The sequence below is a fragment of the Alternaria rosae genome (genome assembly GCF_020736505.1).
Source record: "Alternaria rosae strain MPI-PUGE-AT-0040 chromosome Unknown BKA58scaffold_1, whole genome shotgun sequence".
NCBI lineage: Eukaryota > Fungi > Ascomycota > Dothideomycetes > Pleosporales > Pleosporaceae > Alternaria > Alternaria rosae.
Genome location: NW_025763570.1, coordinates 1,737,060 through 1,760,987, shown reverse-complemented (window position 1 = coordinate 1,760,987; position 23,928 = coordinate 1,737,060). Strand labels below are relative to the sequence as shown.

The following is a 23,928-nucleotide window of genomic DNA, read 5'->3' as shown; positions in this document are numbered from 1 at the left end:
TTCCGTATCGGTACGACTGAACTTATTGGCACTCGACCGATTCTTCATAGCTGGTCCTCAATGCGGTTAGTATGGAGGCCTTACCGCTCAGACCCCTGACGCTTCCTAGGCTCCAACCACGTTGTGTTCGTGTCTCAAACAACAGCAAACATAGAGTGGTTCCGGATAATTTTGTTCAAAAGAGTTGGGAACGTGCGATGTTCTGAGACCGGAACTCACACTGCAGCAAACAGAGCGCTTGACAGCTACGTCTCTTTGCAGATCCTCACCAGCAAACCGCGTCTGCATTTTAAAGACTACGAGGGCGACTTCTGAGAGCCTCTCGTCTGGGTCTTTATACCTGCGACACCTGTAGAAGCAACAAAGGCGTGGAGGCATACTTCGCATCGATAGCAAGATGGCGGGTCTCTCAATCACATCAGCTCTACTTTCCCCCATCAACAAGCTCCGCGGGAAATCAAATCCATACCAGAAACGATACACCGCTCCTAAGAGCCCGGTCCCAGACAGTGAATTCCTAGCTGAAGCACGTCAAGCAGCTGGTCGTGATCCCGTGACTGGAAGCCAAGCACAGTGCGCAAATGAACCCACCAGCGCCGATCTTCTAGCCGAAGCGCGGGAGGCAGCTGGTCGTAACCCCGTGACTGGACGTCCACAGCCTGATGTCACGAGCAAGAAAACGAGGAAGCAGAAGCTGTCGCTGGAACAACAGCAACAGGCCGCCGAAGAAGAAAAGGCCGCGTTCCTTGCTTGGGCGGCGAAACATCCACAGGAGGGTGGACGGCCATATGAGAGCTACGAGGCTTTCGTGCAGGAGATGGTGGCGAAACGGACGGGGAATGTGGAGCAGCGAACGGGTGCGGGATATTATGCGCCTGAGAGGAGTGTAGAAGAGTACTATTCGGGTGGAGTGAGGGATTAGGCTGTTGGTGTGAGGTTGAGTTCGTTTTTTTGTAATGAGCTATGGCGGGGCGTGGTTTCCTATTTTCAGCGAATGATTTGTAGTTTTCCATGGAAAGAGCTTTTTGGGCAGGTGATAACCACTGGAGGTTCAAGCAAACGAGGTTTGGAAGGTGCAAACGGAGGTAGATGGCGCACGTGACGGGTCCATCAGATCGCACTTTCCTCGACTCTTCTCTCACTTGCTTCGCACAACGCCTGTTCCAAACACTTCTCCTCCTGCTTTCCTCATACGTCCCCGAGAAACGTATTCGATTGAATCTCGTCACCATGGGTTCAGTAATGCTACAGCATCTGCCCTCAGCATGGCATGTTGACCAAGCCATCGTAAGTTTCCTTCACGCCTGACCTCGACCGTAGCTGCTCTATCAGATGTGACTCTCCGTTACGACCAAACTAACGCCCACCAGCTCGGTGAAGAAGCCCGCATAGTCTGCCTCCGTTTCGGCGCGGACTACACACCCGAATGCATGGAGATGGACGAGATGCTGTACAAGATTGTAGACGCAGTCAAAGACTGGGTTGTAATCTACGTAGTCGACAACAAGGTACCTTTCCTTTCCTCTCCACCTATGCTGTCGTTTCCAAACCGAGCTAACAGTTATACCACCACAGCAAGTCCCCGACTTCAACGCCATGTACGAAATCTACGATCCCTGCACCGTCATGTTCTTCTGGCGGAACAAGCACATGCAGGTTGACTTTGGCACGGGCAATAACAACAAGATCAATTTCTCAATTGGCACCAAGCAAGAGTTGATTGATATATTGGAGGCGGTGTATAGGGGAGCAAGCAAGGGGAAGGGTCTTGTTGTCAGTCCGAGGGACTACTCGACTAAGTGGGCGTACTAGCCTGAGAGAAAAGAGGGACGGGGGAGAAATGAGAACTAGAGGGCCGAATGTGAGCTATCCAAGAGAAAGCAAGAGAGACTAGAGTACGTGATTTGTAACGATGTGACACTTCCTGATGAGCCAACAAAGACAGCAAGCCTACAGCGACGATGTATTTCTTTCCCAAACTTGCACTCTATTGTAGAGACACTCAGCCTCGTGTCTATACTCCAACAGCAAAACGCCAAGTACTCATCTCCAGCTGTACGCCTCGGGCAACCGCCAGACAAGATTCTTATACGCCATCCAACGCCATGCCATGCAGCTTACCTCGCAAATATTGCAAATGAAGCAAATTCAATCCTCGCTATGAACAAAGCAAAACAACGCCAGAAAGGTATGCAGCGCCCTAGCAGGAAATGTTAACAAGCCTCACTAATGCTTTGAAGAAAACAGGTGCAACTTCTTCTTCTTTTTCTCTTTGCCTTCCTTCTCTTCTTTGCCGGGCTTCGTAGTACTGCTCTGCGACGGCGAAGGACTGTGTTTTTGCGGGTTGGAATTGAGGTTGATGGCACCCATGGCTGCTGTTGGGGGTTTCGGGCCAGCGACTCTGGGTCCGGACGGCAGGCCCCCGGACATGGGAGGCTTTGTGCCAGCAGGCGGCGGTGCTGGCTTCGGAGGCTCAGGCTTCTCGAACAAATGTGCCGGGGCTATAGGCTGCGGTTGATCGATGGGTAAACGCAGACTGCGGCGGTTTTGACTGAGATCGCCGACTTGACGGAGGAAGAGCTGCGGCTTCATCATGTGTGAGGTGACGAGGAAAACGTCTCTCGAGGTCTTGTTCGAGACATCGTAGCAGGCGCGGGCCTCGGAGTAGGTTGCACCGCCGGCAACGAAGACGATGACGCGTTGACGGGGCTCCGCACTCGCAAGTCGTGATTTGGCCCATGTCGGTTTTGCGGAGCGAAGGGAAGCGGGTGCAGTATTCTCTTGTGCCATGCTGGCGACATCATCGGGTGACATCTTAGTGAAGGGAAAGACGTCCTGGGGTAAGCTGCCGCGGATGTGTTCCTCTAGCATGTCCTGGAGCGCCGGGTTGAATCTGGATAGACCGTAGTCCTCAGTATTTGGAGGTGGGGCTGGCTTCGGTGGGAAGAGTGGTGGCTGTGCATCTCTTTTCTCTTTCAGTTGTCTGGCGACTCGCGCCCCAAGGAGGTCAAGGTTACGAATAACGTCGCCGTCGGGAGGTGGCAGTTGTGCGTGGAAGAGGAGCTTCTGGAGGTCGGCTGGTAGTATTCCGTTCTTAAAGATTACGTAGAGCGCGATAAGGCGTAGCCGGTCAGCTGGCGTTATCTCTTCGTCGTCCAATGTGCGCACAATCTGGTCAGTCATGTTCTTGGGCTTGCGGTAGTCTTCATCAAGACCGGTAGCAAGGCACTGAAAAGGTTAGCGACAGCCGTGACGCAAGCTTGATGGGACTCACCTGTTCCACTGAAGCAAGATCTGGGAGTTTGTGCTTCTGGAAGATCTCCATACACTTCTGCGCCATGGTCAGGTGTAGCGAGTAAGCTTCCTTCATCTCCTGGAACTGAGGCAAACCAGCGATCATATCCTTGATTGCATTCAGTCCATTCATTCCGGCAGCGTTCTGGGCGTCTTGGTTCGTGAAATGGGGGTTGTCGGCGATGAACTTTTGGAAGTCGCTGATCAACTTGTCGAGAGTGTCCTTCATGTGCCGATGGCGGTTTTCAACCCATATCTTGTCCTTGTCGGATATCTCCATGTCCTTCTCTTCTGCCTCGGGATCCTCTTCGTTGACAATGGTGCGGTAGGTCACCTTGTCGCTGTCTTGTATAGGCAACAGATCCATGGCCATTGCTTGGTATGTGAACTCGTGGAGAAAGGGGGCCATGAGGTCCATGGATCGATCGGTGATGTAGAGGGCACCGCGGGGTCGGTTCGATTGCGGGGGGAAGTCTTGGTTGAACTGCGCGTACATGTCGAGCTTGTCTTGGACGAAGCGGGCGAGGTGTGAGCACAAGACGCTGGCCTCGTGGGTTGGGGCTCGCGGTCGGTAGTATCGGATGATGGGGTATTCGCCGAGTGCGACGCAGATTCCGGTGATCTAGAGCGGTCAGCAGAAGCTTGCCAGGAGACGTAGACTACCCACTCTTTCTGCAATGTCTTCCATGTGGCGTACTACGAGGTTGTTGCACTCGGGGTGGTAGAGGATGGGGAAGCTCCATGGGTCTTTGAAGGTAACGAGGTGCGACTCTTGGGGGTGGAAGTCGAGGTGCACTGTGCGGAAGCTCCGAATCTGCTCGCGCGCCATTTGCGACCGGTCTATGCGCTCCTTGAGGTGTGGTGGCAGCAGTGTTGTCCATATCAGAAAGAAGCCGCGGTATCTGCGCTGGTCGAACTCGGCCATCATGCAGTCGACAATGTGTGGCTTGGGTGTGATGATGTACACGGCGTCCATGTCGCGAATCGTCTGCCGCCGGTCCTCGATGCGCTCGATGTCTGCGAGGTTAGGATCTGGCGTCTGGGTAGCATGCAGAGTCGCGTACTTGTGATGTTGAGGTTGAGGATGTCATCTTCCTTGACCACGTTGTTGATGAGCTTCTGGCTGTCCTCGTCCACAATGAGTATCTTCCACTGCGCGGTAGCCGTTAGCGGAGTGCAGGCGCAATGGGGGGAGCTTCATACGTCGCCGCGCGTGGTCTGCTTAATCGAGTTGAGAATGACTATGTGGCCTATCAGCACGTGTTCCTCAGGAGTATCGAGGTGTGTATTTACGGTCGCGCTGGATATCGATCATCGAAGCCATGTTGGCGGGGTATCGCAGCGAACGCCGCTGGAAAAGGGCGAGGCGGTGGAAGCGGCAGCTGTAGCGTGATGTGGAGACGAGGGCGTGTGTTGGCCAGCACTGTCGGGGTGAGGCACACGTGGTGCTGGGCTGTCGCGGCGGTGGTGTGGAAGGCGCGTCTCAGCTAGAGTCGAGTCGCGAGCTTGCGGCGGGCAGGCGCCGCCGGAGGTCCCTACGGTACTACTGTGGCAGATGCTTGGCAACTTTTATTCGACATTACGTCGTCGACTTGAACATTCCTGTCGTCCTTCGTTTGTACAGGCGCCTGGCGCTTTGGATTCTGTCTTTTCTTCTTTCTCTTCCCGCATGATACCCACCATTGGCATGCCTCTGCTGCCGGCGCGACCGAGTTCGCTATGTCTCATCTGCTCTTTCGCCGCCCGCTCTCGATCGCGAACCCAAAACCTTCTTCCCCGAATCCAAGCCGCACATCGTTCCAAACTATCCAAGCCCTCCAAGAACTCGCATTTCAATCCTCTCCAGCAGGATGACTCTCTTAAATTCGCCGATTTCAAATCTACCAAGTCGTCCATACCCATAGGCATAGTCCGCGCCAAACTAGACACCCTGCACAAGGAGTTCGCCACGCCAGAATTTCTCGACAGACTCCAAATAAGCCGCGAAGACTTCGACAAGGAATGGCTTACCTTCGAGCGGTCCATTACCCTATGGATCAAGCAAGCCCCGCGTGAGTTGATCACGTTGGTGCAGGAGGCGCAGCGGAAAAAGAACACCCTCGAGAAGAGGCTGCGATACCTGTTCTATGCGCAGGCTTGTGGCGGACGCTTCACGACGGCCGAGTTGGAGAACCAGAAGGAGGTGGCAGACCTGCGCTACCCAGCCGAGTGGTATCCAGCGACACGAGAGATTACACGGACAGTACACATGCACGTTGGGCCGACCAACTCTGGCAAGACATATCACGCCCTGAAGCGTCTGGAGGAAGTCAATTCGGGCATCTACCTCGGTCCACTGCGGCTCCTCGCCCATGAGGTTTACACACGCCTGAATGCAAAGGGCAAGCCATGCGCTCTAGTTACCGGTGAAGAGCAGCGCTTGCCCGACGACATTCACGCCAACATGTACAGCTGTACTGTAGAAATGGCCCCGCTAAATACCAGATTCGATGTGGCTGTCATCGACGAGATACAGATGATCAACCACCAGGAACGGGGCTGGGCATGGACACAGGCTTTCATGGGTCTACAGGCCAAAGAAATCCATCTCTGCGGAGAAGCGCGGACAGTGCCACTGATGCGCGAGCTTTGCGCTCTTGTTGGCGATAAAGTGCACGTACACGAGTACGAGCGTCTCACGCCACTCCAGATCCAGCCTCGAAGTCTTCAAGGAAACCTTAAACTCCTTGAGAAGGGTGATTGTATCGTTGCTTTCACCGTTCTGGGTATCCATGCGCTGCGACGCGAGGTAGAGAAGAAGACAGGCAAGAAGTGCGCCATCGTATACGGAAGTCTGCCACCCGAGACAAGAGCTCAGCAAGCCCGCTTATTCAACGACCCGGACAATGACTACGACTTTCTCGTGGCGAGTGATGCCATCGGCATGGGTCTCAACCTGTAAGCAGTGCCCTATTTCAATTTGCAATAGCTGGATGCTAACCAGTGTAGTGCTATCAAGCGTGTCATTTTCGAATCTACTATCAAGAGTAATGGCCTGAACTACGTGCCCCTGCAGATCTCAGAGATCAAACAAATCGCCGGCCGTGCTGGGCGCTATAAGACTGCTCATCAAGCAGTCACTACAGACTCCGGACAAGCTTCCATTGTTGACGGCGCCGCCGACCCCACCATTGGTCTAGACGACAAGCAACCCGATCCTGTCGAGGCAAAGAAACCTGAAGAGAAGACTATAGGATGGGTCACTACACTCGATCAAGTCGATCACTCGGCATTGAAATTGGGCATGAAGCGTGAGCCCGAACACATCAGTACAGCCGGCCTCTTCCCGCCGTCGCTTATTGTTGAGCGATTCGCCAACTACTTCCCCCCGGGAACACCCTTCGGATACATTATGCTACGTCTACATGAGATCTCTGAGATACACCCTCGATTCCATCTCTGTGCACTAAAAGACCAGCTGGCGATTGCTGACGTCATCCACATGGTCAAAAACCTCAGCATTCAAGACCGTATCATGATTTGTGCCGCGCCCATCAACATGCGCCAATCGTCCCAAAAAGCATTTCTGCGCGATCTCGCTGAGCGTATTGCTGATGGCAAGTCTGGTAGCCTGTTGGATCTTGACACTCTGCCACTCAGCGTTATGGACCAGCCCCCGTCTGCTGAGCGTAAGTATCTCCACGAACTGGAGGAACTACACAAGATGCTGGTATGCTATTTATGGCTGAGTTACCGGTTCCCCAAGGTCTTCACCACCAGAGCTCTTGCCAATCACACAAAGAAACTTGTTGAGGATCAGATCGAGAAAACGCTAAACGACTTCTCATTCATCGAGCAAGCGAGGAAGCGGATGAAGACTACTAGAGAACAAGCAAGAAAAACGATGAAATCAGAGCCTGAGGATACCGATGAAGTCGACGGTCCCCAGGTCGCGGCTTTGAAGCGTCACATTTCTGCACCGCTGGGCATGCCAGAGGAAGCGAAGGACATTCTTACCGATCCGCGATTGGCTTCCGACGAGCTGGCAACCACGGACGATGTAAACGAATATCCAGTTGAGTTACCAGTCACCAAGTTGGATTCGCTCGCAGCCGAACACGAGGAGCGAACTGCGAGGCTTTCGGACGAAGTCAACGATCTTCTTAAAGGCCGAGCACCGTATGCGGCAAACTCTAGCGAAGCCGTACGCTCCGTGAACTAGACGAACGTTGTGTAAATGCATGTATCAAGTATTGTAGATTTGGGTTAGATTTGTAAGTGTTCTCCTAGATGTCTGATGCTTTCTGTAATATAGCAGCCAAGAGCATCGTATAGGCTGGCTCGCACTCTTACGACGAAACGTTAGAAAGTTAGATTTGTACTACTACCCACGGCTCGAGGCACGCTTCGTTGGACGGGCGACCGACAGCACGAAGAAGGCCGATTCTCAGGATTTATGTCTCATACACCAAGATCTGTGCTGTTACCCATCATTCTTCTCAAGTTACAATACAAATTCCCTCATAAATCCACAAAGTTAGCTCTGAGCGTTACCTACAGAACAGAAAAAAGAAACTCCTCCCATCCACAATCATCTACGAACTTCCCCCAATCCACTCAGCCCCTCCATTCGCCGCAATCACACTCCCAGTAACCCACCTGCTCTTCTCACTGACCAGGAACCCCACAACATCCGCCACATCCTCTGCCTGACCCATTCTCCCTCCCTCAACAACTTTGACCTTCGGCACCCTCTGATCCTTCAACGCCTGCACGGCTTCGGCAGGAAAGGCGCGCAGTCCAGGTGTATCCGTCAGACCAACGGACACGGCATTTACCGTTGTGCCTGGGAAACTGTGCGGCAACTCGATGGCCCACGAGCGTACTAGCGATTCCATAGCCGTGCGCGTTGCATTGAATAGTCCAGATCCGGGAGATGGGTCCCGTACGCGGTCGGAAGAGATGACTACGACGCGGCTATGCGTCGTGAAGAGGCTTTGTCGGACCAAATTCTCCATGAGCATGATCGGCCAGTGCAAGTTACCCGTCAAAGATTTGGTGACATCATCTTCGCTTGCGCTGCCCAGTCTAGGCCGCGTGTTGTGTGAGGCATTGAAGATGAGTATGCTGAGTTTCTGGCCGGGAAAGTGGTTGGCTAAGGCTGTGAGGAGAGTGTTGACAGATGAAACTGATGTTATGTCTGCGGCTACGCCTCGCATAGTCGGACCTTTGCTTTCGGTGGCAGCGTAGAGGTTGTGAACTGTGCTTGAGAGAGTGTCGAAGATATGAGCGGATTGGGTGGACGAATAAGTTCCTAGGATGGAACAGCCGCGTGTTGCGAGAGATAGGGCTATAGCGCGACCTATGCCTTTTGATGCGCCCCTTGAGGTTTGTTAGGATTTCCGGATCGTTGGTTGGGGGGTTGGGGGAAAATGCTAGCAGGAGTTGCTAAGATTCGCATCGCTTTTGCTGCATACACAGTATTCACCTTCAACAACTAAATGTGATTGATACAATGCAGGAATTTACTTAGATAAAGTGTAGGCATGTTCATAGAATGCGACACAAATTGTAGCCAGCCCTAGTAGAGCATGCTAACATAGGAAGCCGATGAAGTGCGTGATGTAACATTGGTTCATTATAAGAAACAATCAGAAGTGTCAGGGAAGGGGGTCTCCTAGGGCTGGAAATGACGGTATCACTGAAGAAATTGATGCCTTACGTGACAATGGCAACTTTGCCTTTGAGATCCTGCTCCTGTAGCGTGGGTGCGGGAGGTTGGTAGTCTGCCATGTTAAGACTGATCTATATGATATGTATGTAAATATGAAGGTAAATATTCAGGGTAAGTCTGGAAGAGTTTCGGTTCTGGATGTTCGCCTTCGATAATATGCAACGTGGTATGACATGAACGTGCTAAAGAGATGTGAGGGCTGAATGTCAAGCTACGTCACCGTACCAAGGTAGAAGCTAAGGACTTGCTACAACGAGCCCTACAAAGAAGTCCACTCTGTAGTCGTACCCTGGGTAAGTTGCATCTCTTATTCACTTCTCAACTGTATTAACAAACGGGAGCCGGAATTCAAAATCGGCTGGCTCGTCACCCTGTCTCTTCAGAGGATAGCCCAGGAAGTCATGATCATGAAAGTTCCAAAGCCATCTATAGGAAAATCTACATATCTGGTTCATGGCGGCATATGGGTGAGCTGACTGGAGATCGGAACATGGCAACTACCTAACATGTCGAGGGCGGAGTGTGTACATGGGGCTGGGATAGGAGCGTGGAAGGCGCGCCGCGTGATGTTTTGGCGGATGCGTCATAGCTGGCGCAAGACTCGGCGAGACTCGAAATAGCTGGCGCAACGCCGGCAACGATGAAGTCTAAAGGAGATATGACATTGTAACGCGAGCGTGAAGAATGCAGTGTGAAGAAGTCTCGCGAATCATGGTACAAAGTATATTCATGGATGAAGGGATTGCACGACCACGACTCGCATGTATTGAAAGGGGCGCTAAATCTCCCGGGCCTTCCGCGTTGCTTGCACCTTACAACAACGAACATTGTCACCCAAACTCTTTAACTCTCATCGTCATCTCCCTATAGTAGCCACGATGAATATCCTCGATATCCCGCGTCCCACAGTAGGCCAATCTAAACTTTAAAATGGACAGGACTGACTGGCGCGCAGACGTTCCTCCAGAAGATGTCTCTTCGGACGGGGGCCGAGATTATTACTTACCTACAAGTGATAAACAAGGCGTCGGGGGTCTACGGCCTCCTTGCGCTTCTTACCGGCGCGAAGATCGATGGCTTCCAGCTGTCCATGTACCTTTACTCGACCGTCGCACTCCTCGCTACCACATTCCTGTACAAGCACATCCGGTTACAAAGTCCCTTTGAGTCGGTATTGCTGGCGCACCTGTATGCGCTCGACTCGGTCATCAACGCGTTATACACAGCCTTCTTCGGTATCGCGTGGTTCTACACGCTCGCCGCGCACCCAGACGAGAATGCCGGACTATCGCCGGGCATGAAGGACAACGCGGGTTTCACCAGCCCCAAGCACAACGTCACACAGGTCGACATTATCGCGGAGCCCACCGACGGCCTGAAATCCGGTCAGAACGCCATAGCAGTCGGACAAGGCGCAGATGCTGGCGCGGGGCTAGGCAACGCCGTCTTCCAGAGCGGAAGCATCATGAGCATCTCGCTGATCTCTGGCTTCTGGGCTCTCCGCGTCTACTTCGTCTTCATCATGCTGGCTTTCGCGCGCCAGTGCCTCCGCCAACACATCGCTGCAAACGCCTCCTCCGCGGCGTGGTACAACTCGAACAACATGCAGACGTCCGCCAACGACCTTGCCGAAAACCCTTTCGCAGAAGGCAAAGAAGAGGGAAGCGGCTGGAAGGGGCAACTCGGGCGCGTCATGCTCAGTGGTGCGCCCAAGTACTGGCTTGGTGCTGATGCCGGCGAGGGCGAGGACTGGATGCGTAGCCTGGGTGGCAAATTCAAGAAGACTGCACATCTCGACCAACCTGTTGGTTTCAACGAGCGCGAGCGGAGGCGGAGAGCTGGAACCGGCCCGCCAGTACCTCAGCTTAAGCTGAACCCTGAGCTGCCCAAGTAGACCGCGTCTGAGGTGCATTCTTGGCCTACCAGGCTTTGTGGACTAGGGGAGGGGATGACTTATGACAGAGCCAGAAGTTGTAATGACATGACCTAGGGTTGCGCATTCTCGAACTAGAAGCGCACGTGTACGATATACATCTATAATTCTGGCGTATATCAGACGGGCAAAATCGCACGATAGCGAAGCACGTCAGATCTACCACTATTTTCGCGTAGCATAGCGTTTACTATTCGCAAATCAATCTTTTTACCACGAGAAAGAACAACAAGAACATGGTCCCGCTAAACTTGCTCCTACGCTCTGACTCATCTGGCACCAAATCTTACGCGTTCCAAGATTGTAAGGCAGGAGTGGCGGCTCAGTCAGGGCGCTTAGCAGCGTCACCCCACCACACACGTTGCACCTAGCCCCACTTCGGTTAGCCCAAGCACATCAGGTGAATGACGGCTGTCTCACCTACACCGCCGGATACGTCTGCTGGACCCTGACAACGGCAAACTGGTAGGCATGTGCCTGGACTCGATGTGCCAAGGGCGTTGCGTGCCACTGTCAGGCCCCGTTAGAAACAGCGGCTGGATGACATGTCGTGCATTGGTGGCCGGAGGGCAGGCGCATTGATAAGGGGATGCAGTGGCCGCGCGCGAGACGGCGTCGAGCTTGCAACGGCTATGTCGGTACCTTTCTTGACGTGTTGTTGACTAGTCCTTGTTATTAAATTATACGTTTGGCAGAGTTGACTTATAACGTCTGTTGCCCCTTTGTGGTACTCATGTATTGGTCTCAGCCTCAGAATTAGGTAGCCTCATAACGACCACACGGATAGTGGAGAGATAGATCAAGACGAAGTCATGAATATCTTTCGTCGTTCCATGAGCTTTAGCTCCTCATACTCATCGCGTCCTTCGACCATCGACTCGGCATCCGATACCGCAAGCTCTAGAACGAGCATAGATTCTACCTTTGAAGAATACGAGATTACAGACTCACTGGCTACAATCAAACCGTCTCCGCCGTTACCGAAAGCTCCGGTACTGACTCTCCCACTCGAGCTCATCCAACAAGTCAACACCTATCTCGACACTGCCTCCGCAGCAGCCTTCTGTCTATCCGGTCGATACATTTATTACGCACTCGGCACTGAAGTCCTGTCTCGCCATGTCCAGGGAAGCAAGAACCGATTTGAGAAGAGGAAGACCATTGAAGCGGTAGTAGAGCGCGCCTTTCCCGATCATTGGTTCTGCGGCTGGTGTGACAAATTCCATGCCTGGGCTGCGGAAGACGGGCCAAAGAACCAGCAATATTCAAGAAGGAGAAGAGATTGTGCCGACTACAACAGCTACTTGGACGCTGGGGACGGCTACAAACTACGCTTTCACCACATCCGACTTGCCATCAACCGCGCATCGCGGGGGGACGAACACGGCATTCCCCTGTCAGCGTTTACTCATGAGAAGAAAGACATGGCACGCATCTCCAGAACACCTGTTCCTACTAAACTCACTGTATCCGCCAGGATAGTCAACGGCCGCTTCCTGTTGCACAGTTCTTATGCCATTGTCCTGCCCGCATTTACGACGCGTAATCGCAACCTTTTAAAATCGCTCTGGCCTCTCCTCCCCCATATTGTCACAGGCCACCGTGATACGCCAAATGGCCACACTGGTCTCATGGCCGCCATCGACAATGTTATTCGCCGAGGTTGGAAGTACCAGTTCACGCAGAACTGCTCCACATGTGCGACAGACTGGAGCGTAACCAGTCAAGACTTCTCGCATGCTACAGGCGGACAAGTCAGGTTGGTGGTGCAGAGTTGGCGGGATCTGGGAACGGGAAGGACGCCGTTCGAGACGGGGTGGAGAGCGCATGGGGTAGGAAGCTGTGCTGAGGGCAGTGGGGCAAACACATGTCTCGTGAGACTTACGAGCCGACCTGCGGGAACTGTCAGATGTGCGTTTGAGGCTGCGGACGTGGACCGTGGAATGAAAGAAGCTACTCACCCTGGGGTCGTGGCGACTAACGATACGCCAAAGTCTCGCATCTATCGGTCATTCATGAGGATGAATACTTCGGAGGAAGGGCACGATGAGATCAGACGGTCTAGTGCAAGACCAAGGTATTGGCGGACGCGAGAGGAAAACGAAGCAGTAGCTCGGAAGTACGCTGAAGACACACGAGATGTTGCGAGAGATGTTGCTGAAGAGTTGATTCGGTTAGATGCTCGTCATGGACACGGACTTGTCTAGACGTTCTTCTGACTTTCCAAGCCTATTTAGAATTTTCTGAGTACCTGCAACCGCTTTTCATTGCAGGAGCCTACTAAGTACAACGCGTGGGTTTAGATATAGACATATCGGAGTTGGGCAATATACCACATACTAGGCGACATGCCAACACCATGAAACAATCTTGATCAGAGGAGAAACTGAACGGAAAGAGGCTCGCAAAGAAGAAAAATAGTTCGAAGTGATTACTTCGATGTCTCGAGGTGCGGGGGAAACGCTAGCCTTCTTGAGGTCTAGGCGTTTGGACCCCTTTCTGCCGACTTTGGGGTTGTCCAACCTCCAAACACCATCGCAATCTGTCTCCTTACTTACTAGATAGATACTTCTCACTTGCGATACACGTTGGAGTACGGTACGTAGGTGATAACATACGAATCGCCCGAGTCTTCGAACTTTCTGAAGACTCTGAAGTGTACCTAGGTATGCGACCAATCTATGCTTCCGGAGCCACATATCTCACTCTCGGTTTCAAGCAGAGTGATGCAGTCTCGGTACCAGCAAAACATGTCCACTGAACTGCGCGTTTGGTGCCCCTGAGCCGTGTTGTGAGGTCACGCTGCCACGATGATTGCGGCTCAATGTGTTATACCCGGTCGCAGTATATGACAGCGCACCTGATTCGCTAAGCCCTGAAAAACCGCCGCTCACCTGGGTCACAATCCCCAAGGACCTGTGATTGTCGAATACTGGTGCGGAGTTCATATCGAGTGGCCGGAACCTATATTGCACGCTGCTGGAAGATTAGGCTGAACCTTGGACCTCATGCACAACAAACCAACTTGGAAAACAGCATCTGCATCTTTTGCTGTGCAACACTCCTTGGAGACTTGTCACAAGCCACGATTCAAAAAACGCGTTGATGGTCTTTTGTCACAAGCTTTGCTTGTCAACGACCTAGCAGGCGGACAAATTCATGGCGAACCTTGGAATGTTCCGGTCTTGGCGAGCGGGCACCCCTGGACCTCAATCTATTTTGCACTAGCATTTCGACCGAGAAATCCGGTCGATGCCACTTTGCTAAGACTCAGAGCAACTTGATTAAGCTCTGAGATCCACAGCCAATTGTGTATGAGGGTCTCGTCCCGTCCGCTCCGGAAGCTTCGTTTTGTTTACAGGGTTCGGCGCTTCAATTCGGTACCTGCGTTCCACTGGGAGGGGGCTCCTGATGAAACTCTCTCAATGCTTCTCACACATATCGACGTGGGGAAACATACTCGCTGAGCGGACACTCTAGATCCGTAAACTGGTTTGTTGAGCAGCGCCAGTCATAGTTGTCTATTACAACAGTGATGCCAGAACAGCGCAAAGAGGAGGGTCATAATAGTCTCCACCAAAATGTGCCATTGGATTGGGCCGCTCTTAGCGATGTGCGTACCTCGGTCTTCTTCCTTCTAATTGGATTTCAGGCCATACCGTAACCCGGGAAAAGATCTGAGCCTCATGACCTCTGCAGCAGATTAAATATCCACCAAGTTCGGAAAATCTTTCTGGAAGGTTCCCTCGTATATGCCCATGGATCTTGAAAAGAGCAATCTATTCCTACCGGGTTTTGAGCTCACCGGGTACGTCTGCACAGAACAACGCGACTTTGTTCTCAGATGTACCTCCATCGTACTACACCTTGAAGGATACGTTGTTTCCTAATTTGTTGTACTATAAGAGGCCACATGATGTATGCTTCTGCGTTGTATGTGCACATGAGGTGATTTGTGACCCAGCCACTACATGGTATGCGAATATCGAGAACACGGCTATGAGTGCTGATCTGCAGCTTTGCCTTCTTACATACGAGGCTGGTTAACCACTGTCGAATGAGACGGAAAGCTAAAACTTGGCTATCAGTGAAGCCGACGGTCGATAGTACGTCTCCATATGCTTCTCCATTCATCACTTCAAACACCATCTCTTTAAGGCAAGGATCCCGGGCGTGGTGGCGCACAGATCTCCGCAATACCCCAGACTACCCCACGATGCGGCGCAACAGGGCATGCCTCATCTATCCTTCATTACTCTGGCACTCCTAGCGCCCTTTCGCGCTCCCGATATTCCGTTCCTCTTACGGCATTGGTGAGAACAGCATAGGAGATGTCAAGGGTGTAGATCTTGCGCACCTTGCAATAATCAGCAGTCATATGGGTACCTCTGTAAAGTACCGTCGATAGTAGCCATCGGCCCACGAATTCTGTATAAGAAGGCCTGTACATCCCTCAAACATTTTCGACATCCAACAACAGACTTTCACTCAGGAAGCCACAATGTACAGGACACTCGCCCTCACCTCGCTTTCGCTCTTCGGAGCCGCCCGCGCTCAGCAGGTTGGCACATCGACAACAGAGACACACCCCAAGATGACATGGCAGACTTGCACTGGTACCGGTGGAAACAGCTGCACCACCAAGCAGGGTTCCATTGTGCTCGATGCCAACTGGCGATGGTCTCATGTCACCAGTGGGTACACCAACTGCTACGACGGCAACTCCTGGAACACGACCGCTTGCCCTGACGGCAGCACTTGCACCAAGAACTGCGCTATCGACGGTGCTGACTACTCTGGTACGTTACCATATCCACGACACAACATGTAACGCCTCCGGCTAACAATCTTAGGCACTTACGGTATCAAGACCAGCAGCAACTCTTTGAGCCTCCAGTTCGTCACCAAGGGCTCTTACTCTGCAAACATTGGTTCTCGCACCTACCTCATGGAGAGCGACACCAAGTACCAGATGTTCAACCTCATCGGAAAGGAGTTCACCTTCGATGTCGATGTCTCCAAGCTACCCTGCGGTCTGAACGGTGCTCTCTACTTTGTCGAGATGGCCGCCGACGGTGGCATCAACAAGGGCAACAACAAGGCTGGTGCCAAGTACGGAACCGGATACTGCGACTCGCAGTGCCCCCACGACATCAAGTTCATCAACGGTGTAGCCAACGTTGAGGGCTGGAACCCGTCCGACGCCGACCCCAACGCTGGCTCAGGCAAGATCGGTGCTTGCTGCCCCGAGATGGACATCTGGGAGGCCAACTCCATCTCCACTGCCTACACTCCCCATCCCTGCAAGGGCACTGGTCTTCAGGAGTGCACTGACGCAGTCAGCTGCGGTGACGGCGACAACCGCTACGGCGGACTTTGCGACAAGGACGGTTGCGACTTCAACAGCTACCGCATGGGCGTCAAGGACTTCTACGGCCCCGGCATGACTCTCGACACCACCAAGAAGATGACCGTTGTCACTCAGTTCATCGGCTCCGGCTCCAGCCTCTCTGAGATCAAGCGCTTCTACATCCAGGGCGGAAAGGTTTTCAAGAACTCCGACTCCGCTATTGAGGGCGTCTCTGGTAACTCCATCACCGAGTCTTTCTGTGAAGCGCAGAAGACCACTTTCGGTGACACAAACTCCTTCAAGACCCTCGGTGGCCTCAACGGAATGGGTGCCTCGCTTGCTCGCGGACACGTCCTCGTCATGTCCCTCTGGGACGACCATGCGGTCAACATGCTTTGGCTCGACTCTACCTACCCCACCGATGCTAGCCCAGACAAGCTTGGTGCTGCCCGTGGTACCTGCGCTACCGACTCTGGCAAGCCCGAAGACGTTGAGGCAAACTCGCCCGGCGCCACTGTCGTCTTCTCCAACATCAAGTTTGGCCCCATTGGCTCTACTTTCGCCCAGCCCGCATAAGCGCTCTATGAGGTTGTTGGATAAGATGCTGGAAAGGGACCAGAACTCGGTACTGTAAGAGCTCGTGGATTCTTTCCGGCTGTCCTCTCGCTTGGCTTCGCAATTGTATATACTTGTGGTGGATATAGAAGTGTGCATATAGAGACAAATTGACTGCATTCGTTATGATGAACGTATCTACTGTGATGTTTGTGGGTGCCGTTTCATGACTTACTAATGCTCGTTCGCCAAAGCCTTCACTCGCTTCTTGTAGCCCCCAAAGCTCTTGTTGCAATCCTTGATCTTGTCATGTAAGCCTTTGATCTCGCGGGTTCTTCGAATCGCCGCACGTCGAAGCTTCGCATTCTCTGCTCTCAGCCTGGCAACATCGTCGTTGACTGGGACGATCTCAAACTCCATATCTTCGATGCCTTCTTTCAGACTCACTCTTTCTTGTCGCAGTAGGTGTATCTCTTGGTCCAAGACCTTCAGCGTAGCAGCATAGTCGGCGCTCTGATGTTCTGCAGCCTGTCGAAGTTGGGTGATAGCTTGTGCATGTTTATGATCGCGCTCTGCGAGCGCGTTCCAGAAGTGGGTGGTATCGCTCTGAAGCTGCTTGTAAGCTTGAACGAAGGTGGCCAGGTCGTCGATATTTTACAATCCTAGTTTAGTATACTGAAACTGTACGAGTATACATACGCGTTGCTTACAGGTACGACACCGTTACGCGCACTTTCGTTGATACAAGCATGCGTTGCCTCTTCGCGTTTCAGTGCCATGGTGTGGATCATGGATTGAACTACTCGGTGGTCCTTTTTAGTGACAAGAAGTAAAGTTGGCGGATTAAGTCCCACTTGAAGCGGTTGTGGACGGCAAGTAACGAAGTTAATGAGAATGATTAGGAAGCGGGAGCGAGTATGAGCGGTGACGGCACGGGCTACGTTTAAATCTCACGCAACTATTACAGTATGCACAATGATGCTAGAAGCCACTAATGAATGTTTAGTGACCCCGCGGTCCAAAGATACTACAAATTCATATCAACCCTCTAAAAAACCTAGCTCTTGCAGCCTCATTCTCCATATCACGATCCTGTTTCCATTCTTCCCGCTCACGTTTCGCTATCTCAGCCAAAGACATATTACGTCCCAGATACTCGTCGTACATGAACGGAAAATCGTACATTTTGACAATCTTGACGTCCCCAATAGCATCAACCACAGCATACCTTTTTTTGCCTCAGCACCCTGTGTACACGGACATTCGGTGAAATTTCCTCGTCGATGTAGTGCCGCTCGTCCTGTTCGAATTTTGGGTGAAGCATGGGCAGCGTGACAGTAACGTCAAGGTCAGGACGCCCGCTTAGTTGTGTAAGGAGAGGGTCGAGGGTCGAGCGCTCGTTGACCACGGCCCAGAACTGGGGCTCAGTGTGGTCTAGCCACAAGTCGAGCTTCTCAAGAGCTTTGAACCGGCTGAGACTGGAGCCCAATCGCTGCCACAGACTTGCTTGCTGAGTCGCTAAGTCTGTATCCAAGGATGTGGAATCGTTGCTTGAGAGTTGCTCCACTGACTGGAAGAAACCAAACGGAAGCCTGAGCGTGATACTTAGTCGACTGACATTTTCGACCGGCATCTTCGCGAATTGAGAAGGTGATGGAATAGCCATCTCTGATGCTCTCGCCCAATTATCAATCAAGTTCAGGTCTGAGACATGGACAATTGAAGTATGAGCAAGGAGATCATACAATTCATTGCGGCTGGTGATATAAGCGCGTGCCAACCAAATATCTCGATACACTTACACGCTCTTACAGACATGGAGGAGACTGGGATTCTCTGCACCTTCAGATAACGACGTGTGTTCCTCGCACGATCAGTGAAGACCCCAGACTGACTGTAGGCGGCGGGCGTACACGGATGTGCTCACTCGGTTTTGCCAAGTTATGTCAGTGTATTGAATTTCGTAACCCCATGGATGGACACTGAAAAACTTGCAGTGCTGAACACACGCAGACGCACAGAGATTGCCATCTTGGAGGCGTACGTGGATCTCGGTAGGCAGCAGGTATGAGTAGATCTCATGCCGGAGTTCTGTAGGTAGACATAATGGTGCGCTCTGAGGTTGCGACATATCGAGAGGAGAGACCTGTGTAGCGAATCTTAACAGTTTTCACGACCGGAGTGATGTACGGCTTGTAGATGCGCATGTTGTAACGAACACTCCGCCTAGACACTTGGGCAGGACCTCGGGAGCCGGCATAACGATATCTAACCAGAAGAGGGCAGTGCTGCTAAGGAAGGGACGGAGCTCTGGAGTGCTTTACTCAATCGTTGAACCTCTATGGGTAATTGAAGGACACCAGTCTCACGTGCTGGCGAAAGTAAGAAGAAGTAATGTATGCGGACCTAAGCAGCCTTAAAGATTTGGCGAATGATCAGCTTCTCATGCAAAAAACCTTACCTACCCACACATAGACCAAGATTCCGCAAGACCGTCGACATCACACCTCATACATACCATTCACAAACATCCGTAACAAAAAATACAATTGCCTACCCTCGGCTACTCAGCCATCATCGCATAGTCTATCGAGCGTCTAGCCCATCCAGATCCAAGCTCACAAAAGAAAAAGGCCGCATCCTCGTCCCGACTAGCATATATACAATGTCCGTGGTATTGCTGTAAGACTTACGCCCCATGTTCTGGGTCTCACTTGACTTGCTGAAGGTGTCGTCTACTCCTTCTTGACGGTGTCTGGGTCTGCGAGAATACCCTCGGCTTCGAGTCTTCGTCGCGCCTCCTCTAGGGCCCAGGTTTGGATGCTGGTGGAGTGTTAGCTTCTGTACGATCATACCATCGCAGCTGTGCTCTTGCTGCCGCTCCTTTGGAGCTCGATTCCCTTGTCCTTTTGTGACTCCTTCCTCCTAATCCACCTCTTTACCCATTCCGCACTATCCCCGTCCATCTCCCTTCTACGTGAGATTTGCACGTACCTAGTATCCGGCTTGAAAGCGTAGGCAACAACGCCAAACGCACACGCTCCTCCAAAGCCCCAGTACATGGCGTTCTCCCACCCCTCCTTCTCATACTGCTCGCCGGGCTTGACGCCAAAGAGCCATCCGGATGGGGGATCGTAGCTAGGTCCGTGACCTGAGCGCGTCGTTTGTGACTGTGAGAAGGCTCGGCGGGGAGCTGCTGTGCGAGCCGAAGCGGTGAGGGCGGTGCGCGAGGCGCTGGTCGCGGCGCGGACGGAGTTCATGGTGGTCTGCAGGCTCGCGGGTCGAATCTGAGGTAGGCGTAATGTGGTTGGATCGGTCCCGGCGTAGGGGCAGAGGGTTGTGATGGGTGCAGACAGGTGCTGGCTGTGTCGACGTCAAGGTGAGGTTCCGCGTTCCTTGCGATTGCTTGGCGTGGTGGCGGCTAGTGGCGCCGGAGCGAAGGAGCAACAAGACGTCAAACTGCTCACAGGGATCGGTGTCAAAAGTTGAATTGCAACCAAAAGACCATGTTTCATCCGGCAAGTGTATCGTTACTGTATATAAAGAAGTGTAATATTTCTCTCAGAATGATGAGTATGTAGTGTACCATCAGTACCTAGGTAACTGATCTGTGGTATAAGAGCCCGGAACGCCGATGCTATGCAGATAAACCAATGGAGCGCGGAACAATCAAAGAATGCCTAAGCATGAGCAAGTGTGCGCTTCTCCTCCTCAGGATCTTCCATCTCATCATCCGGCTGGTGAAAAGACATCCTCGCCATGCTCTGAGACGCCTCATCCACCTGTTCCTCCGTTCTGCCCGCGTCAGCAGCGTCCCTCTGTCGTTGCTCCTTGTCTGCAGCTTCCTTCTCCTTGCGCTTCTTCTCCATTGCCTCAAGCTCCGCCAGCCTTGCAGCAGTCCTCTCGGCCTCTTCCTTTTCGCGCTTCTCGCGATCCGCCTTCTCAAGTGCTTCGAACTCGTCGTCAATCTCGCCCTCATCAAGAGGCTGGTCGGTCTCATTGATGATATTCGTGATTTCTTCCGTAGTCGCCATCTGTTCGTTTACGGCATCGACAACACCCTGAACACCTTCTGCACCACCAACCTTCTCATTGAGACCTTTGAGGGCCGCTGCACCAGCCCGCATGGCCTCGACAATTTCGACCTGATCGGCGGCCTGTTGTAGATCTGTGTAGACTTGCTCGAGCTGGAGGGCGACATCGGAACGTTGAGCGAGAGCGTTTTCGGCAAGCTTCTTGGAGCGCAGTGCAGCTTTGGCGCGAACCATTTGCTTCGCAACTACGGCTTCCCGTGCGGCTGCATCAGCCAAAGCAATCTTCTCCATCAATGGCGGTATCTGCGCATTGATATTCGCTAGTGTGTCGCGAAGATTGGCAATAGCGGTGTCTTCTTCTGTGATGGGGAGGGGCACAGCTTCATGTTCTGGCTTGAATTTGATTGTCTGATCGTTGTGAGATATCGCTTGCTTGTCTCGGGCGAGGAAGACGAGGAGAATATTGAGGTCGTTCGTTGTGAGTGGTGCAGTTGGATTCAGTATAGTCGCGAAACGTTTCAAGAAATCCGTCTTCGATAGTACCCGATCGGCCGTAGATACGTGCTCCTTCATCTTCTTGAGTATCTCGTCCGCAGCAACTTCGACATTCTTGACGACGACGAAGTTCCCCACCTCCATCTTGGCCGGCGCCCGTACCTGCCCCAGTACCCCTACCTGCCGCAAGCTCCACTGAAGCACCTGCCATGGCGAAGGTATCCATGATGTCTTGTATATGCTCTCTTTTGACGACATGAAGTCGTTCAGAGGTATCATCTCCTTCTTCTGCACTGCCTCATGGAAGACGGCCGGTAGACACGTGGGCTTGCCATATTGCGGATGTTGCAAGGCTCGCGCGAGCTCGTCGGCTGCTCGTATGTTCAGGAGATCGTGGGTGGTGCCCTGCCTCGGGATGACGCCCGCCCGTGAGGCGTCGACGAGGGCCTTTGTCCACGCGGCGATGTTTGCATGGTAGCCTTCCGGGTTTATCTCTAGCTGTTGCCGAAAGTCTGCATAGAGCGATGCAAGGCGGTACTGGCTGTGCTAGTCAGCAATGCAGGGTGCCGCCGATAGAGGCTGGACTCACTTCTTGAAGGCGTCTTCATGTTGCAGGACGAATTCTAGCACTTCACTCATGTCGCGCTCTGGCTCGGGCACCCACTGCGCCCTGTTGTGCTGGGAGCGGAAGAGCGAGCGCTTCCGCTTATGACGACTAAGCGTGGGGTCGCCGCTAAAGATGGAGACGTGGGGGCCGCCGCTGGGGACCAGGTCGCGCGAGGGCTTGCGTTTAAGCATGTGCGCAGTCAAAAACAGCCAAGGGAGCAATACGATGAGATTAGACGGTATCGATTAGGGTCTAGTGCAGGGCCAGATTCTACACAATAGTCGACTATCGAGCCGTGCGGGCGCGTGCATGTTTGCTCACGCGACGCGTTGTTTCAAGATCCAAACTTGGACTAAGTGCCTTGCCTTCCTTGATGGTGGTTGCATGCAACTCCTCGGCTCAAGCAATTCCCTGTACTTCAAGCAGTGCTCCCATCTCTAGCATTGGAAGCTCTCTATAAGCTTGCGAGCCGCCACGACGCTTAGATCGTCACTCTGTGTGGACAGGATACTCGAGCCATACAGTCTTTGTCATGAAAGCTCATAAAGAGCCAACATCACTACTATTTCGTCAGAGCGCGCGCGCTGAACAGGCATGCGGTCGTTGCGCTGCCTAATGGTCTAGCGCACCGTTACTTCACTTCCTGACTACATTGATGCCTGAGTCTTTCTTCTCCATGAACCGTCGCATCTCTTCAAGATCGTCCATGTCGTCATCACTATCTTGATCCTTGGGCTTTGTAGGTGGTTTCGCGGCAGGCGGTGCTTGGGAAGCGTTCTGTGGTGGTGCGTCGCGCATGTCTTTGGTCTCATCCTCCCATGCCTTCCTCTCTTCTTCGTCGAGCTCGTCCCGCCTGTCCAGCCACCTCTCCTGCACATCCCGAGCATCCATAGTTGCTCCGTTCTCACGCATAGCCATCTGCCACACCGTGTCGTTTGCGCCCTCTATTCCACCCATCGCGAAGCCACCTGCACGATCGATGGCCCGCAGCAGCGTCATCATGCTCTTCTTATCTTCAACCGCCAGTGTCTCAAACCCCACTAGCGCAAAGTCCTCGACGAGTTCTACGATGGCTTTGTTCAGCGCGGAGAACTTTGAAGTCGGCTCGTCATCGTCTAGATCTACGTTCTCGTTTGCGCCGGCTGTTGTGGGACCCGGGATGCCGGAAGTCTGTTCGCGATTGAGATGTGGCAGCAGGTATTGGAGATCCTGAACTTCGGTGTAGTAGTCGAGGTTGAAGGGTAGATTGGGGTAGTTGCGAAGGTTGTCGATCTTGGTGAGAACGTTGAGGTGAGGCAGGTCCATCTGCAACATGCTGCGCAGGGCGAGTAGGAGGGAGGAAACGTATAGCGACGGTCGCGAGAGTATGATGGAGTCGGTCAGGTGTACAACGACGAGCTGGCGCATGTTAGCCTCCAGTTGCAAGCCATGGGCGGTGGGCGAATACTCGATACCCAAGTTTTTGTAGGCGAAAGAAGATGTTCCGCAGCGAACCGTGGTGTGTGAAGAGCTCGACCTGCCCGGGGCAGTCGAAGAGGATGTAGTCATCTAAGCTTGTTAGTAGACTCCCGAAGCGTCGAGTGCTGTCGCAGACCTCCTAGTTCCTTCAGGCTCTCTTCCAGCCAGTCGAAGTTGTGTTCCAGCTCCTCGAGCGCAAACAGAATCCCCCCGTTTGGGCCCAGGGTCTCCTGCTCCATGATCTCGTCTATCGTGACGAGGTCTCGGACGTCTACGGCGGGCTGGTACGACGTGTGGTCGTTGGCGGGGTCGAGGTTGACGACGGAGCACTTGCGCTCGATGGCGCCCATGAACTGCTGCATGCCATCGCAGTACGTCGACTTGCCCGAGCCCGGCGGGCCTATGACGAGTTGGGCGAAGGGCATCGTAGTTGGTGTGAGCGTGACAAGGGACAAGTTGGGGAACTTTTGGAGGGGCGTTAGCGCAGAT

The 23,928-nt window shown here is 52.9% G+C and overlaps 11 protein-coding genes across 11 annotated transcripts; 5 read left to right on the top strand and 6 right to left on the bottom strand.

Annotated features, from left to right (window-relative positions):
• Positions 1 to 1,230: 1,230 nt before the first annotated feature.
• On the top strand, positions 1,231 to 1,812 carry BKA58DRAFT_407305 (thioredoxin-like protein-like protein 4A; the record flags this gene model as incomplete). Its single annotated transcript, XM_046172023.1, has 3 exons — positions 1,231 to 1,287; positions 1,371 to 1,508; positions 1,576 to 1,812. The coding sequence occupies 3 exons, from the start codon at positions 1,231 to 1,233 to the stop codon at positions 1,810 to 1,812; spliced, it is 432 nt and encodes a 143-aa protein (XP_046030826.1).
• A 207-nt stretch (positions 1,813 to 2,019) lies between these two features.
• On the bottom strand, positions 2,020 to 4,792 carry BKA58DRAFT_10723 (Sec1-like protein). Its single transcript, XM_046163856.1, has 6 exons — positions 4,588 to 4,792; positions 4,498 to 4,535; positions 4,359 to 4,446; positions 3,962 to 4,311; positions 3,275 to 3,916; positions 2,020 to 3,228 (listed from the first exon to the last, which is right to left on the bottom strand). The coding sequence occupies exons 1-6, from the start codon at positions 4,616 to 4,618 to the stop codon at positions 2,227 to 2,229; spliced, it is 2,151 nt and encodes a 716-aa protein (XP_046030825.1). The 5' UTR covers positions 4,619 to 4,792; the 3' UTR covers positions 2,020 to 2,226.
• A 189-nt stretch (positions 4,793 to 4,981) lies between these two features.
• On the top strand, positions 4,982 to 7,495 carry BKA58DRAFT_305199 (P-loop containing nucleoside triphosphate hydrolase protein; the record flags this gene model as incomplete). The annotated part of the gene is made up of 2 exons (XM_046167049.1): positions 4,982 to 6,231; positions 6,283 to 7,495. 2 exons carry the CDS (start codon positions 4,982 to 4,984, stop codon positions 7,493 to 7,495), a joined length of 2,463 nt encoding a protein of 820 aa, XP_046030824.1.
• Positions 7,496 to 7,868: 373 nt separating this feature from the next.
• Positions 7,869 to 9,066, bottom strand: BKA58DRAFT_407302 (uncharacterized protein; the record flags this gene model as incomplete). The annotated part of the gene is made up of 2 exons (XM_046172022.1): positions 7,869 to 8,655; positions 8,996 to 9,066. The coding sequence occupies 2 exons, from the start codon at positions 9,064 to 9,066 to the stop codon at positions 7,869 to 7,871; spliced, it is 858 nt and encodes a 285-aa protein (XP_046030823.1).
• A 759-nt stretch (positions 9,067 to 9,825) lies between these two features.
• On the top strand, positions 9,826 to 11,162 carry BKA58DRAFT_372449 (Inositolphosphorylceramide synthase subunit Kei1-domain-containing protein). The gene is made up of 2 exons (XM_046169132.1): positions 9,826 to 9,915; positions 9,963 to 11,162. The coding sequence occupies exons 1-2, from the start codon at positions 9,886 to 9,888 to the stop codon at positions 10,899 to 10,901; spliced, it is 969 nt and encodes a 322-aa protein (XP_046030822.1). The 5' UTR covers positions 9,826 to 9,885; the 3' UTR covers positions 10,902 to 11,162.
• Positions 11,163 to 11,327: 165 nt separating this feature from the next.
• BKA58DRAFT_10664 (uncharacterized protein) lies at positions 11,328 to 13,213 on the top strand. The gene has a single exon (XM_046163844.1). It carries the CDS (start codon positions 11,753 to 11,755, stop codon positions 13,145 to 13,147), a length of 1,395 nt encoding a protein of 464 aa, XP_046030821.1. The 5' UTR covers positions 11,328 to 11,752; the 3' UTR covers positions 13,148 to 13,213.
• A 2,075-nt stretch (positions 13,214 to 15,288) lies between these two features.
• Positions 15,289 to 17,020, top strand: BKA58DRAFT_350427 (exoglucanase-like protein 1 precursor). The gene is made up of 2 exons (XM_046168519.1): positions 15,289 to 15,739; positions 15,794 to 17,020. The coding sequence occupies exons 1-2, from the start codon at positions 15,442 to 15,444 to the stop codon at positions 16,864 to 16,866; spliced, it is 1,371 nt and encodes a 456-aa protein (XP_046030820.1). The 5' UTR covers positions 15,289 to 15,441; the 3' UTR covers positions 16,867 to 17,020.
• Positions 17,021 to 17,079: 59 nt separating this feature from the next.
• Positions 17,080 to 18,511, bottom strand: BKA58DRAFT_446212 (uncharacterized protein; the record flags this gene model as incomplete). The annotated part of the gene is made up of 2 exons (XM_046174182.1): positions 17,080 to 17,451; positions 18,074 to 18,511. 2 exons carry the CDS (start codon positions 18,509 to 18,511, stop codon positions 17,080 to 17,082), a joined length of 810 nt encoding a protein of 269 aa, XP_046030819.1.
• A 1,044-nt stretch (positions 18,512 to 19,555) lies between these two features.
• Positions 19,556 to 20,307, bottom strand: BKA58DRAFT_10478 (ESSS subunit of NADH:ubiquinone oxidoreductase). The gene is made up of 2 exons (XM_046163813.1): positions 19,840 to 20,307; positions 19,556 to 19,668 (listed from the first exon to the last, which is right to left on the bottom strand). Exons 1-2 carry the CDS (start codon positions 20,103 to 20,105, stop codon positions 19,581 to 19,583), a joined length of 354 nt encoding a protein of 117 aa, XP_046030818.1. The 5' UTR covers positions 20,106 to 20,307; the 3' UTR covers positions 19,556 to 19,580.
• Positions 20,293 to 22,190, bottom strand: BKA58DRAFT_463964 (Snf7-domain-containing protein). The gene is made up of 2 exons (XM_046174890.1): positions 21,964 to 22,190; positions 20,293 to 21,915 (listed from the first exon to the last, which is right to left on the bottom strand). The coding sequence occupies exons 1-2, from the start codon at positions 22,170 to 22,172 to the stop codon at positions 20,526 to 20,528; spliced, it is 1,599 nt and encodes a 532-aa protein (XP_046030817.1). The 5' UTR covers positions 22,173 to 22,190; the 3' UTR covers positions 20,293 to 20,525.
• BKA58DRAFT_372441 (uncharacterized protein) lies at positions 22,191 to 23,903 on the bottom strand. Its single transcript, XM_046169131.1, has 3 exons — positions 23,576 to 23,903; positions 23,429 to 23,529; positions 22,191 to 23,379 (listed from the first exon to the last, which is right to left on the bottom strand). The coding sequence occupies exons 1-3, from the start codon at positions 23,862 to 23,864 to the stop codon at positions 22,618 to 22,620; spliced, it is 1,152 nt and encodes a 383-aa protein (XP_046030816.1). The 5' UTR covers positions 23,865 to 23,903; the 3' UTR covers positions 22,191 to 22,617.
• Positions 23,904 to 23,928: the final 25 nt, after the last annotated feature.